This window comes from Ctenopharyngodon idella, chromosome 16, assembly GCF_019924925.1.
Source record: "Ctenopharyngodon idella isolate HZGC_01 chromosome 16, HZGC01, whole genome shotgun sequence".
Taxonomy (NCBI): Eukaryota; Metazoa; Chordata; class Actinopteri; order Cypriniformes; family Xenocyprididae; genus Ctenopharyngodon; species Ctenopharyngodon idella.
This window is the reverse complement of record NC_067235.1, coordinates 24,286,175-24,301,284: the sequence shown is the minus strand read 5'-3', so window position 1 is coordinate 24,301,284 and position 15,110 is coordinate 24,286,175. Positions and strand designations below refer to the sequence as shown.

General features: G+C 37.2%; 3 protein-coding genes across 6 annotated transcripts; all 3 read left to right on the top strand.

Annotated features, from left to right (window-relative positions):
- The first annotated feature begins 2,981 nt into the window (after positions 1-2,981).
- On the top strand, positions 2,982-6,647 carry LOC127497002 (uncharacterized). 2 transcript variants are annotated; one of them, XM_051865064.1, is made up of 2 exons: positions 2,982-3,113; positions 5,477-6,647. In XM_051865064.1, exon 2 carries the CDS (start codon positions 5,484-5,486, stop codon positions 6,417-6,419), a length of 936 nt encoding a protein of 311 aa, XP_051721024.1. In that variant the 5' UTR covers positions 2,982-3,113; positions 5,477-5,483; the 3' UTR covers positions 6,420-6,647. The 2 variants fall into 2 exon arrangements, with proteins under 2 accessions (XP_051721024.1, XP_051721025.1); XM_051865065.1 differs by having other exon boundaries at positions 3,011-3,117.
- Positions 3,038-9,868, top strand: LOC127497001 (uncharacterized). Of its 3 annotated transcripts, none has more exons than XM_051865062.1 (2): positions 3,038-3,113; positions 8,430-9,868. In XM_051865062.1, exon 2 carries the CDS (start codon positions 8,434-8,436, stop codon positions 9,373-9,375), a length of 942 nt encoding a protein of 313 aa, XP_051721022.1. In that variant the 5' UTR covers positions 3,038-3,113; positions 8,430-8,433; the 3' UTR covers positions 9,376-9,868. The 3 variants fall into 3 exon arrangements, with proteins under 3 accessions (XP_051721022.1, XP_051721023.1, XP_051721021.1); XM_051865063.1 differs by lacking the exon at positions 3,038-3,113 and adding an exon at positions 6,866-7,835 and having other exon boundaries at positions 8,434-9,868; XM_051865061.1 differs by lacking the exon at positions 3,038-3,113 and adding an exon at positions 6,866-7,835.
- Positions 9,869-10,504: 636 nt separating this feature from the next.
- glipr2l (GLI pathogenesis-related 2, like) lies at positions 10,505-14,863 on the top strand. Its single transcript, XM_051865066.1, has 5 exons — positions 10,505-10,853; positions 11,709-11,817; positions 11,964-12,067; positions 12,457-12,534; positions 14,226-14,863. Exons 1-5 carry the CDS (start codon positions 10,841-10,843, stop codon positions 14,384-14,386), a joined length of 465 nt encoding a protein of 154 aa, XP_051721026.1. The 5' UTR covers positions 10,505-10,840; the 3' UTR covers positions 14,387-14,863.
- The last annotated feature ends 247 nt before the right edge of the window (positions 14,864-15,110 follow it).

Sequence of the window (15,110 nt, the reverse complement as noted above, 5' to 3'; positions counted from 1 at the left end):
TCCTCTTTGAGCACCTTCCTGTCTTCCTCTTCCTCTTCCTCTTCCTCTACCTCTACCTCTACCTCTACCTCTACCTCCAGCATGGCCTCCATCTCTTCCTCTTCCTCTGTTGATTCCTCTTCCTCCCCTTCCTCTTCCTCCTTGTCCTCCTCCTTCTTGTCCTCCTCCTCGTTTTCCTCCTCGTCTTACTCTTTCTCTGACTCTTTCCATTGTGCTTGAAGACCGATGAACTCATCTGCTGCTTTTTATAGTGCTTATACACCTGATGTCACAGTTCCCTTGTCTCCCGGACTCCATTTCCCAGAATCCTCCTGTCTCCACACCTGCACTCACTTCCCTCGTCTTCTCCCCATCATCACGGATCTCCTGCACCTGTTCCTGATCATCAGCACTCCCTTTATAATGGACTCACTCCCTTCACTCCTGGTCTGTCCTCAGTGTTGTTTAATACGTGTATGTGGGTATTCTCCTTCGTTGTCATTAAAATACCCATCATTGTGGATCTCTGTGTACGCATCATCTCTTCACACTGCTATGCTGTAACACCTGATTGGTGTGTCTACAATTAAGCAAACAAATGTTTGCACACCTGATGACTGTGTTGAACCAATTGGTTGGACGGTGCGGTAATTTGACAGTCAGTGCTTTGGTATTGCAAGGAAGTGACTTCATGATAGATTTTTGTGTGTAATGTATGTTAAGTGTGTTTAGTGTTTTGCAAATCACTGTGTGTAGAGTTTTTCAACAAGTGTGAGGTTGACAATGTGCTTGTAGTTGTGCAAATATGGGCTGATGTTTTGCTTCTTGAGTGTAAGGTTTTGCTAATAGTGTACTACTTTTAATTTTAGTGTGTAAGCAATCCAAAAAAACTGTAACAAGACAAAATAATGTAACATAAAGTTTGTAACAGATGATATGTGGTGAGAAACATAGGCCCGTTGTTCAAATTCGTATCAGTAATGAGAAATCAGTTGCTTTCAGGCCGATCCACCGTGCAAAGGGTAGGTGTTAATTTACACCGTCCACAGTAAACATGTTTCTAACGCCTGGTAGGCACCTTTTTCCTGAGGAGGAACATATTGACAATATGTTTTAAATGCATGAATTCCCTCTACCAATTTGAATTATTCAGTGACTTTGTTTTGAAGACTTTGTTCACTTTAAGATTTTGTTTGCCATTTGTGTGTGTGTGTGTGTACTGAAGGGGGTAAATTCTGGAATCCACTGCCGCTTCAATCTTTTGAGTGATTTATAATCAAGTTATTAATCAACATTTATTCTTCTAAATATTACATTATTTGAATGACTTCTTCAACTTATGTTAAAGCATTTATTTTCCTTTTCATCTTTAAACACTAGAGAATAATGATGAATAATACTGTCTGTACCTCTCACTGAAAGAAAAGTATAACTTATCAATATGTTTTGGGAATCTTTCCTGTTTATTTATAATGCTCGGGCCAATTTCAACCTTGAAGAAGCTGTGAATCCTGTGTATTTGTGTATGTGCACTAGTGTTCTGTGTATAGGTCCTGTATTAGTATTGGTGGACAACTGGCATTCTACTTGTGACCTGCTGGCGCCTTTTCATGACCTAGAATGTCACCATTACCTAAATCCAGGGTCCGATGTGTCAGAATTGTGATGGATGGAGATAAGCTTCTGTCTATCAGTCCATGTGTGGAAAATTACTAATTTTGTCTATTATTCTCAGCCAATCAGAATCAGTTAACCTGAAGTAATGACGTAGTTAGTGGACTCTGTTAGAGTATAAGCGAATGTACGCAGAGCGGCCTATGAACTCCTTGTGAGACATGAAGCTGGCTTCTGCTGATGAAACTGCGAACTATTCTTCAGTAAAATTTTCTTCAAATTTTTTTTTTTTTTTTTTTTTTTTTTTAACTCTGATTCATTTATCTTATCTGGTATTTTGGGTCTTAAAACTGTAAATTCCCCTACAGTGTGTGTGTGTGTTTGTGCAGAGCGTTTTGAAGGTTGTGTTCTGGAGTAGGTTTGGGGTTAGGGGACAGAATGTTTGTACAATTAAAATAATTATGCCTCTGGAAAGTCACAGGGGGTTAAGAAATTCTTCTTAACTGCCAATTTCTTCTTATTTTCAAACTTAAGGAAAAAGATACAAATATTTTGTATTCCCAAAAAATCTTCTTAAGAATGTTCTTATATTTTTTCTTAAGATTGTTCTTAAGACAAAACTTAAGAAAAATTCAAATTCTTGAAAAGAATGTTCTTAAAATCATCTTAAATAACTTCTTAAAGTTAGGATAACTGCCAACTATATCCCCAAAGAATACGTTTTTTAATGAAATGATTGCTTTGTTCAAATATTAAACCTTACAAAATTATAAAACTTATAACATATAAAACTGTGTAACTACTTAAATATTTTACTTATATAAACTAACATACTATATGTAGCATACTTGGCTAATTAGATGTTTGTGTTACAGAAAGGCCTCTTAGAGATCGAACAGATCCTCTCACCCTTCCTGATCATGCTCTGCTAAGACTTTATAGGCTGCCAAGACACTCAGTGATGTATCTGGTACATATTCTGAGAGATAATTTGCAAAGAAAAACAAAAAGGTCCTCTCCCCTTCCCGTGATACTGCAGATAATGGTTGCACTACGATTCTTTGCTTCCGGATCATTCCAAGCAGTTTTAAGTGTCCCCACAAAGGTAGTAATACCAGTCATTTTTTTTGGTCCCCATTAGAAAAACAGCTTATAAATCATACAGAATGGGGTTTATTAGGACACAAATTTGTATAATGACATGGGTATTACAATTTCCTGTGCCCTCATGAACCAAATGGCTTAAAACATACTAGCTAAACGTTGTTGTTGTTGAAATTCAAAAAATGCCCAAAGTCTTCTGTGATAGGTTTATGTTAATGTAAGGGGATAGAATATACAGTTTGTACAGTATAAAAATCATTATGTCTATGGAGAGTCCCGTAAACCAAATACAAGTGTGTGTGTGTGTGTGTGTGTGTTTCTGAAACAGAAGGAGGAGATTCACGCGATGAAAAAACACCCATTCTTTCAGAGTTTCTCTCGCAGCAGAAGTGCGGTCTGAAAGCAGCGTCCCGCTGGTAGGTAATATCATTGTTTTTGTGTAAAAAATAGTTAATGTGTTTTTAAATTTTAAATTATTATTTATTTTTAGGTTAATTTTTAGGTTTTCACGTAAATGCGGTAAAATCGAAACTTAAAACGTTCGCTATAACCCTCTTAAAATGTATTTTGGGTATCAGTTGAAAAATCATTCACTTAATGTTGACAACGACAGATGCTGGCAGTTGTGCAACTGTTAATAATTGCGTTTCTTTATTTGTAATGACTTTTATGAACTCGATTATATTTGTGTTTTGTGAGGAGACTTGTTTGTGGCGCCAGACGTTCATTTTAAAACGAGTAGGCTACGTCACGATCCTGGGGTTAAATATAAATCAGGGAAATCGTGAAATAGAAAGTACTTAGTAGATTTTTTTTATTTAATCGTTTTTAATGTATTATAAGCTACACGTTTGTTCATCTAAATAACTTTTAAAAGCAGAGACTGTTAAATAAGGCAAACCTGACTAAACCCAAATCTAAGTTTTTGAGCCAAATAAATGACATACACCAATAATGCGATTATTTCTTATAATCAGAGTAAGCTCTTAATCGCAGGAGAACCGGGACGAAAGTAAGTAATCTACAGGTTATTTAGTGCTGTAACACATCCTGAAGTTTGCTTTGTCAGAGTTTTTCAGTATGAAAGTAAATCGGGTTTAAATATCAGGAGTTCCTGTCGGGACGAAAGTAACACTTGTTACTTTCGTCCCGCTGCAGTGAAAACAAGTGTTTCTTTTGTCCCACTGCTAATGTGGTGGATTTCTCTGCGTTGCAGCATTTATTAAAACATGTTTATGTCGTATTATACTAGCAGAATATGCCAAAAGTCAGGGTCAGAAAGACAGACAGAGGTCTGATTCAGCCAGATGTTTATGAGAGGGCGTTTCTGGACATATCTGTTGCTGATTTCTGTATGTCACCATTTATTTGCTCAATCTGTTTACATTTACCATATACACATTTAGTTTTTAGCCATACCTTAGCTTTTCCACATCCACCTATGAATTTGCAGTGTTTCCATTCAGATGTTTTTATGCATATTTTGAATTTATGCATAAAACAGCTGGATTGGAAACTTGACTACTGTTACATTATGTTGACAATTTATATTATGATAATTTAATTTAATTTTCATATTGTTCATACTGTTAAAAAAAACGTTTTATAAAATAAATTGACATTGCCCCCCAAAAATATTCTAAACAATTCAAGTTTGTACTGTCGGGTTACTTTTGAAACATTTGATGAAACTAAAATTCTCAATTTAAAATGAAAATGTAATTTAATATTTTTTTTCAAAGATAAAGGACAAAATATGTTTGCAGTTACATATTAACAAGGTCATAGTCAGGTATATTTAATAAAAACAAGACTAACACAAAAAAATCTAGCTTGTATTGTTGTGTTACTTTTGACCCACCTGTGTGTTACTTTCGTCCCACCTGACGGGGTCAAAAGTAACAATGTGCGACTTATGTTCAAAGTGAAATTATACTGAAGCCGTTCTACATTTGTACAAAATTCCACCTGGTATTGATAAACCACACTTGTGAGTTATTGACCACAGCAAAAAATATATCGCTGTCTAAAACATTATCTTTTAAAATTACATTTTTGCGAAAAATGGTACTTTCGTCCCTGCTCTCCCCTAAGATGTTTACATGACACGAGCAGAACTCCCTCCAGTTTACATGCAATTTTCGACATTATTCGCTGATAATAAGTATGGTTATACTACACTCATATAGGCATACAGCGTGTTACCCGCCATTGTTTTAATCTACTCACATCAAATTCAAAAGACATTTTTATAGACGTCCTGGATATTAGGCTATTTGGCGCCGTGATGAACATGGTTTGCCTGCGCTTGCCTGTTCTTCGCGCCGTCTGGATGAAGATATGGAGCAGAGACTGCGCAGCGAGTTGTGTTGACAGAGTTTAGCGATTTGGTGAAGAGAAAACTTTAGAATAATGTCACGGAGTTCATTGATAATGTTGTGTGTACATTAGCACTCTGACTTTGGTCAGAGCGGTAATAACGCGATTAAGGTGTTTACATGCCTGTATATTGCGATTAAAATCGGCGTAGTTTAATGCGATTATGCTTACTACGATTATGAGCTTAATCTCATTACTATAATCGAAGTATTCCGTTTACATGAGGTAAAGTTTAATCGCAATATTGCCAAAATTCCATTATAATCGCATTATGAGGGTGCATATAAACGCACTGAATGTATAGGCCAATCATTGGTTAGCAAGAGGAAAATACTGAGTAACATTAACCTTATTAAACAGATGATAAGCTAACCCTACCATATCTGTTAATCTGTTTCAGAAAGAAAATGAAGCGCAGAAATAACCGAGATGTTACAGAGACATACTTTGAGGGACAACATTTGAGTCTGTCAGATCTAAAAGAAATTAAAATAGAGAATGGGTACCTGTATAAAGGCAACATTCCTACTTATCCCAAATCTGTGGAGTTCCACGCCCAGAAATTGTCTCATGTCACTGGAGAACAAGGTCTTAGGGGTATTTTTCTCAATTCAGGCTTCAGACAGCCGTCGGAGCTGGTGGCTAGTGATCAGCACCATTTCCTCTGGTGGGATTTATCAGTCACATCTGATGACATATCCTCAGCTGAAGAGCATTTCCTCACGTCCTTGTTCCCTCATCGAAGTGCTGCCCAAATTCGCAACCAGTCGCCCATCCTTGAGCACTTCACCAGCTCAAAGGCCTTCCAGAAAGAATCTTCCTATGGAAACTTTCGCTTCACTTTTTCATTTAGGGAGCTTCTCTGGCACTATGGTAGGCAATACTGTGGTGGCCAAAGTCCAGTCCTGCGTGTTTATGAGACTGTGCTCTACCGGCGAGAGATTCTCTATAAGGTGTTAGTGCACCCTCCTGACATAAATCTTTATGACCATTTTCCTCGACTTCCTGGTCAGGAGGACGGTGTGTGTGGGTACTATGATGGGGCCATGTGGTGGCGCTGTCAAGCCCCCTCTGAAACCTACAAGCTGAAGCTTGAGGTGAACAAGTTGAATTGTAGTGTTCATGTGAGCCCCCACAGAGAAGAATACTATGTGTGGGACCATGTGTGTGTAGTTTTCCACATGGAACCAGGGTGGGTGTTGCATGTGGACCAGAACAAGCTGTTAAAAAGTGTAAATGCATGTGAAATGTCTCAACCTTGTCTTCTGAGAGCTCCGGAGACTCCACTGAGCTTAAACGAGGCTGAGCATGTATTAGCTAATCTTAAGGCCAGTATGGGCTAGGCTAATGCTTGAAGCTAAACCCACTGCAGTCCACGCAGATGTCACATTCACGTGCAGTAGAAGCTAAATAGTAATGTCACTCATGTTAGTTTAATTAAAATGCTTAAAGTGCACAATGTAAGAAACGTTTGTGAACCCTGTTGTGTATATTGTATTTCTGTTGCATTAATGGCTCCTATCAGATAGCATTGTACACTGCTGTGAAATTAAAAGGTTTTAACTAACAAAGATTTTGCAGTGGCATCTTTTTAAAGGATTGATATCTTTTATAACTGCTGGAAATTTTAATTGTTGTCCACAATCCCAATCAAACATTTTCTGTTACTGTTAAACACTTCAGCAGTTATAGGAGTATCTATTTGCACCTTGCTTATATTCCTCTTGTTTGAAGATTTGAGAAATTAACCTTTGCACTAATCTTGGACTTTAGCTGAAAAGATCATCACATTCATGCAGAAACCCAGATAAGGATATACAACTTTAAAATGTCTTCACATCAGTGGTGTAACTGTTTTAAAAAGTGGGTGGGACATGTGTGTGGTGGGTTGGTGTAATTGTAATTGTATTTTTACAATAATAAATGCACAAAATGTATTGACACAGACCTTATGTTTAATACGATAGTTTCATCCTTACATCTCCTATAATACAATATATCGTTAGTCTCGAGAGTATTTACAGTAGTCAATCAATATGTGGATCAAGAAATTACATTTTCCTGATGGACTAGTGGTATAAAAGCGTGCTAGAGGTTCTGGGTTCTAATCCGCCCTTATATCGTTTTTTTTTTTTTTTTTTTTTAAACCAAAGATGTTCAAAAGTGATTGTATATTAAAAGCAGGGTATTATATTTGAATATTGTACTGTGAGTGAGCGTGTATATATAAAATCATGCAATATATTTGTTCATTTGTTGCGCTAAACAACAAATTTTCCATTCCATTGAGCTACTTTTTCATTGTTTTTCTATGTAAACATGAGCTTGATGGACATGTTTGTCCGTTGAGTTAGCTTCTTGCTCTGCTGTGTTTATTTGTTTATGCTCGTAAAACTACTTCGTCAAGCGCGCATTTGCAGTGTTGCCATGTCCACTTATATGCATCTTTAAGCTTGTATTATTTTTTCCATATTAAGTGATGAAGTGACAACAGTTCAGCTGGACTGTGTACATGGCCTTTGTGCCAGTGTCAGTTATTTGAACGGAGAAAAGTCAACTGTTAACGCGATCAAAATTCTTGCGCAACTGGGGTGGCCAGAGGGGTGGGTAGCTACGCCCTTGTGTGCCCTTTCTAGTTTCGAAGGTCCGTGGTTATTTGCTTCAAACCAGAAGGCGGGAACTGAACGGAAGCTGCTTATCCTTTTAGTGCAGCAGAACTCTGGCAGCAGAATAACAAAACTCGACAAGCGGAAACTAAGGTATGGAAAATTAAATAATGAAATCGATACTTTATGTTTAAGAGCTGTATTGTTCGTGAGTAAGCTAGTAGCGTATTTTGTCTCGATTTAGCGCGATACACGGCAATCTAGGTTAGGGACTGTTAAACCGTAACTAGCCCTTTTTTTTTTTTTTTTTTTTTTTTTTTTTTTTTTAAGAGATGAGTCATTTCATTTCCCCTCACACTGAATCACACTGGGATTATAGGCTAGTTTCGGTTTAACATGTCGCTTGCCTATTTATTTTTAACATTAAATATTTCGAGAAGCATTGTGCATTTTTAACCCTAACCCATATCTGTATCTTTGATATTTAACATAGGTCTAATTATAATAAAGAATCATCAGATTTTAAGTTTTGGGAAGCGAAGTTAACTGAGCAAAGTAGCAACTTTGTTTCCATCTAGAGGCGAAATCAGGAATTACACAAGAAATTAAATCGTGTTATCCATATGCTACATTTGAACTTGCCTATTTATTTCTTTAATTAAAGCATATTTTCAGGATGTTTTTTAAATACTGTGTGACCTTTTATAACAGATCATAAGCTAATCCTCGTCTTTTCTTTGGTTTCAGAAAGATGATGCATCAAAATGCAAGAGAATTCATTGGGACACGTTTTGAAGGACAGCATTTGAGTCTGTCAGATCTAAAAGAAAAGCCTAATATAGAAAACGGGTACATGTATGGGAAAAACATTCCTGCTTATCCTGAATCTGTGGAGTTCCACATCCAGAAAGTGTCTCATGTCACTGGAGAACAAGGTCTTAGGGGTATTTTTCTCAATTCAGGCTTTAGACAGCCATCAGAGCTGGTGGCTAATGATCAGCACCATTTCCTCTGGTGGGCTTTATCAGTCACATCTGATGACATATCCTCAGCTGAAGAGCGTTTCCTTAAGTCCTTGTTCCCTCGTCAAAGTCCTGCCCAAATTCACAACCAGACGCCTGTCCTTGAGCACTTCACCAGCTCAAAGGCCTTCCAGAAAGAATCTTCCTATGGAAACTTCTGCTTCACTTTTTCATTTAAGGAGCTTCTCTGGCACTATGGTGAGCAGTTCGGTGGTGGCCAAAGTCCAGTCCTGCGTGTTTATGAGACTATGCTCTACAAAAAAGAGATTCAATATACGGTTGTAGTGCATCCTCGTTACGTAAATATTTATGACCATTATCCTCGACTTCCAAATCATGGTGATGGTGTTTGTGGATACAGTGGTGGGGCCATGTGGTGGCGCTGTCAATCCCCCGCTGAAGCTTACAAGAATGAGCTTGAGGTAAACAGTTTTGAAGGAAGTGTTAGTGTGAGCCCTCATCACAAAATATACTATGTGTGGGATCATGTGTGTATAGCTTTCCACATGGAGCCGGGATGGGTGCTGCATGTAGACCAGGACAGGCTGTTTAAAAGAGTGAATGTGTGTGAAATGTGTAAGCCTTATCTTCTGAGAGGCCCAGACACTAAATTGAGTTTACACGAGGCTGAGATTATACTAGCTGATCTTAAGGCCGGTGTTTGGAGCTAAGCACACCATGCAGATATTACATTCACATGGACTTACAGAGAATAATTATGCCACAAACTTATGCAACAGTTATCCTAACTATGTTTATCTAGTTGCAGATTAATCTAATGTGTTTTTTTGTCTTGTTTGATGATTGATTTATTAATGCACCTTTGCACTGATCTTTATAATTAAGTGAAGAACGGAGCACATTTTAGCATTCATGCAGAAACCTAGATCATGATATGATGAGCTTTTTTATAATATAATAAACTTTTCTGTATGTATGTTCACTTTGGATTTAGAACTTTTATTAGCTATTTTACAGAGTTAAAAATGTACTTTTAATTCTGTCCACCAGAGGTCTGTAACTGATATCTGGTTTTATTACTTTGTCCTGTCAGTAATTTGTCACATTTTTTTTTTTAAACCAGAACCTTCCTGTATTTTTTTTTTTTTTTTTTGTATTCTTAAATGTGGCTTATTGCAATAAAATCTCTTCAGCTTAAACCAATTTGAATCTGATCTTATTGAAAACATTGATCAGTGATGTTACTTAATGTCATGTTCTGTTGCTAAACAAACAAATATGACTACACCTCAGTGGTTCACTTGCTAGCATTTCTGGTTATTCTGTGTCTGGTATCTGGTAAGCAAGAGTCATACACCCACACCCATATTGTTTTGGCACAATGTCCAAACCCATTGGCACTTTCATGTTTCTTTAAATAGTGAATAATAATAATAAAAGAAATGCAATGAGTGACTGCATCAAGGTTAGGGGCACACTCTAAATAGATAATGGCAGTCATAACTAATAAAAGCAGACCGCATGTAAGATTTATTATAGGATTAACAAACTTTGTCCTCTATTTTCAGCCTTTTCATCAGTTAAAAAGAAGCTCAACTTAAAATCTTTATTTTAGATAATCTATTACTCTTTCATCTAGGGCTTGGTTTTGGTATTTTAACAGTTTGTGCAGCACTTGCATGCTCTTTGTATTTGGTTTAAAAGTGTGTGCTATTGGACTTGGTTTTAGCTCAATGCTTCCAGCTGAAAGCAGTAATGTCAACACCATATAAGGCCACTTGGCTCATACAGATGATGTCATCACCACAGTCCTGAGTGGAGAATCTCCTTTGCCCTGCACAGTGAGAGAGAGAGAGAGAGAGAGAGAGAGAGAGAGAGAGAGAGAGAGAGAGAGAGAGGGAGGGAGGTGTGGTGAAGAGGAAAGAGAAAGAAAAGAAGATACATTCACAGGGAATGATATAAAGAAGTGAACTGAAAGCTTGTTTGTAAGCTGTTTCAGGGCTTCCAGAGCATGAAAAATTAGATGTTACTGGGTTATACTGGAAAAACAGGAGAGAAAGAGGCAGAGAAAGAAACGGGTGGGGAAAAAGATTGAAGTATTGTAACAGCTGGCAGGGACTGTGACAGTGAGGGAACTCTACAAGCAGGAGCTTCGATTAGAGGAGTCTTCTTACCATGGGGAAGTCAGGTAAGTGCATAACTCACTTCTAAATTCATGTCTCGCTTTAGCAGCTGTGATGTTGTTAAATACATATTTTCTTCTGTCACTGCCATTCTCTGCTCTTGAATGATGTTTTGTCAGCACAGGTTGAGTATATGCCAGCTTTACCACACTGGGTGTGTGTGTGTGCTGGGGATTGTTAGCTACTCAATCCTTGCTTTGTTTTAGCAATAGCATCATGTAGTTGGATTTATGCCTCTGCAGCAGTGGCAAGCACAATTGTTTGGCAACATTTGTCCAGACTAAAAATTGTTCCAAATAGAGCAGTTTTTGCCATTTCAAAGCATTATCTGAATGTTCAGAAATATATTTATTTTTCAAAAGTACTAAAATATATATATATATATATATATATATATATATATATATATTATCCTATTAGTGAAATACTACTTCTAGAATACTAAAATCATACACTTGTATTGAGACTTTATTTTTGCAACTCAGAAAGACCAAAGATATATGGATATAACGGTTATTTATTTGTAAAAGATAAGAGGATACAAGCATTTACAGGCTCCAGAGTATCAAACTTGATTTAGGGCTGTGGGATAAAAGTAAATGTTGGATTATATTCAACTATATTATATTAAATATATGAAAAATCATTTATATTCTCTACATTTCAAGGCTAAAATAAAATAAAAAAATGCTAAAACAAAAATATAAACAAAAAATTAAGATATGTTTCAGTGGCATGTTTTTCAGATTATAGCCTTGAGTAATATATATTTTAGGCTATATATCTGTTGAGTGTAGCAAAGACTAAGAATAACTGGACTGCTTACCAATCCTGCTATTGATACCCTGTTGACTTTGCAGCCTCCAGGCTTTTTTGTGAGGAGGTGCTGAAGACTCATAATGAGTACAGGAGGAAACATCAAGCTCCACCTTTAAAACTCAGCAGTAAACTGAGCCGTGAAGCGGCAAGGTGAGACCTTTCTCCCATATGCTTGCTCTGATTTTTGCTGTTCATTTCTTGTCTTCTAAATCCACCCGTTTCTTTTCTTTGACATTGCTTTCATCTTTTCTGCAGTTTAATGCCATTCGATTCAGCTGAATGCATGTGTCTTGTAGATATGCTGAGAGCCTTGCTAGCACCAGGATTCTGAAGCACAGTGCTGAGTCTAGTAGAGGAAACTGTGGAGAAAATTTAGCGTGGGCATCTTATGATCAAACAGGTACAAATCCTTTTCTCATGTCTCAAAGTGTTCATCTGACACATATTTACATAGATATAATAGCACAGACAGATAGTGCTTTCCTTTTCTCAACAGCTGGGACTCATTACGAATTGACTACCTCCATGTTCGGTCTAAAGTTGATTACTAAGTGAAATGGAATGTCTGGCCAGTCTGGGGTGATTTGTTAAGTGTTACTAAACCTATAGTGGGTCATATGAAGTTTATCTTCAAGTTGTTCCTTGGAATCACCAGTTCAATGTTATAATTCAACAACCATTTTGCAAAATGTTCTAAAACATTCTACAGAATAAGGCATTTTGGTTAAATTGAACTTGAACTTCATCATAACGGAATTTTTGAGACCTGTCTGTTTGTTTTACTGACAGGTAAAGATGTGTCTGATCGCTGGTATAATGAAGTGAACCAGTACAACTTTAACCAGCCAGGATTCTCCTCTGCAACTGGTAAGAGTATTTACAACACTGCCTCTTTGGGAGATCAAGCTACTTGCAAAGTTTAGTTCTGACTCTTATCAAACACACCTGAACCAGCAACTTAAGGTCTTTCTGTGCAACTTTGCACTTCATTTACTCCCATTCCATGCATCATGACCAGCTGAAAACTGTTCATAACCCTTCTAAAATGACCAGAAACCAGAACAACTAATACAACAAAACAAGCTTTGGTTGGTTTAAGATTTTCTTTATAGTAGGGAAAGAACGTAATGTTATTTATTGACTTTAGACCTCAGGCTCACTACACAGAAATACAAAATTTAAATCTTAATGGTTTGAAGTGTTGCAGGAAAGTGGAGTGGATGGCATATTTTGAAGTCAGCATGAAATTACTTTGTTTGAACACACAATAAATTGACAGTTAGCTTTCCATCTGGAATGGCGTTCCTTGTCTGATGACGTCAGTTTGACGGCTTGGGCAGAACATCCTTAAATGCTAAAGATGGTGAGGAGGTGCACTAAAATCAAGCCCTGCCCTCTATTTTTTCTTAATCAATATTACATTTCACTCAGAAATAAGTCACAATACTGAATTTGTATCACAACTTCTGGTTCAAAAAGACTTTAACATTTCAAATGTATTTATTTATTTAAAACAGAAGCACTAGGGCATGACAGCATATCCTGCTGTCCATATTTGTTGTATTGTGCATAGTCATTTTTTATTAAACTAAACTTTGCAGGAATGATAATTTCCATTAACAGGATTGAGCACCCTTGCTTTAGAGCTAACAAATACAATACAAACACATACAGTAGATAAGTTTGGCCCAGTCAGTGTAATAGTATATTCTGGAATATCTTCTTTTAATTTATTTTAAGTTCTCAGATGTGACTCATCCTAATGGAATGAAGCTTTCCAAAGCAACTCCCGGGCTCAGGAAATTCCCCATAAAATTCAGTTATGAAAAGTCTCTTACAGTGCGATGTCTCACTTGCAGCTGTTAAGTCACCCCCTCAGTTTTTATTCACATTACCTGTCATCAGCTTCAGCCTGCAGAAAATAAGTAATACTACTCACCACCTCAAGAGGGCAGAACATATTTGAAAGATTCCCAATTTTACAGCAGCTGATGCAAAATCCTCAGAAGTGACTATATAGATTGTGGATAACATGTGCTGACCAGTGTTGCCAGGCCTGCCGTTTTCTGACAGAATTGGGTTACTTTTCCACTTTTGCCATGGGTTGTTTTTGTGTACTAGCTTTGGACTAACTGTGATTAGCAATTGGGCGGGGTTTTGTTGTGCAGACCTGGCAACCCTGGTACTGAGTCTAAATCTGTAAATGTGTGGTTGGGAATCTAGGAACGGCTGTTCCTGTAGCTCAGTTGGTAGAGAAAGGTGCGGTCAAAACCAAAATTGTGGGTTCGTTCACAGGGAAAACGCAAAATGATGAAATCACCAGTAATTAGCTTCGGATAAGGAACTGCCAAATGAATAAAATGTACCAGAGTCCCTCATTCCACTCAAATGTTTCCACTCTGCCTCTCAGGGTATAAATATTTAACTGAACACTAACACAACTACCACATGGTTTATGTGAGTCAAACATGCATAAACACTTTGTGACAACCACACAGACATCCTGATTCTTGCTACAATACACACCAATTAATGTAAGAATCCTCTTTTTGTTCTAGGTCACTTCACTGCAGTGGTGTGGAAAAGCTCAAAGAAACTCGGTGTGGGTAAAGCTGTGGCCTCAGATGGTTCTACCTTCGTAGTGGCACGTTATTTCCCTGCCGGCAACATTACCAATCAGGGCCACTTCCAGGCCAATGTCCTGCCCCCTAAAAGCTGATCCAAATGTAGCTGGACACAATGAGATCAAAGGGAAGGGAACAGAAAGAGGACAGGGAACAGCTGAAATTGGAGAGACTTTTACCTGGAGGACCAAACAGCGACTGTGCAGCGCAGGATTTGGTTGCCTTAGATATACAGGTCTTACTTGAATAAACAGCTTAACTTTACATTTTTAGGCTTTTATTAACTTGGACACAAAGAGGCATACGTTAAACCTAAAATATTATAGCTAATGCTTGTTATACAATTAACTCGTAAAACTATACTTTCATAGTGGTAAGGTCATTGTGTGCCACATACTTGAGTATGTACATGTCAGCATAACAGTATTAGAAATAATTTTTATGAATGAAATGAACACAGATCTAATCAGTTTTGGTAACATTCATCCCTTTATGATTGGTTATTCTTCAGTATTTGTTTGATTATTGTTCTGTCTTTGTATATTGATATGAATTAAATTTGAAAATTCAAATAGTCTATGAGATGTCATTGTGCATAGTTGCACAATCTGTACAGTTTGCTGAAAGAATTACCACGTTGGGAAGCTAAAAACACTTCTATAATCAATTTCACTGCCACGATTTCTGCTTGCAAGATAAGATAAATGCATATACCCCTGGGGAAAGTTCTAAAAAAAAAAAATTCAGGTCAGATTCAAACCATCAGTTTTGAGGACTTAAGCTTTTATTTCTACAATCCTTTGATCTACCATCTGAGCC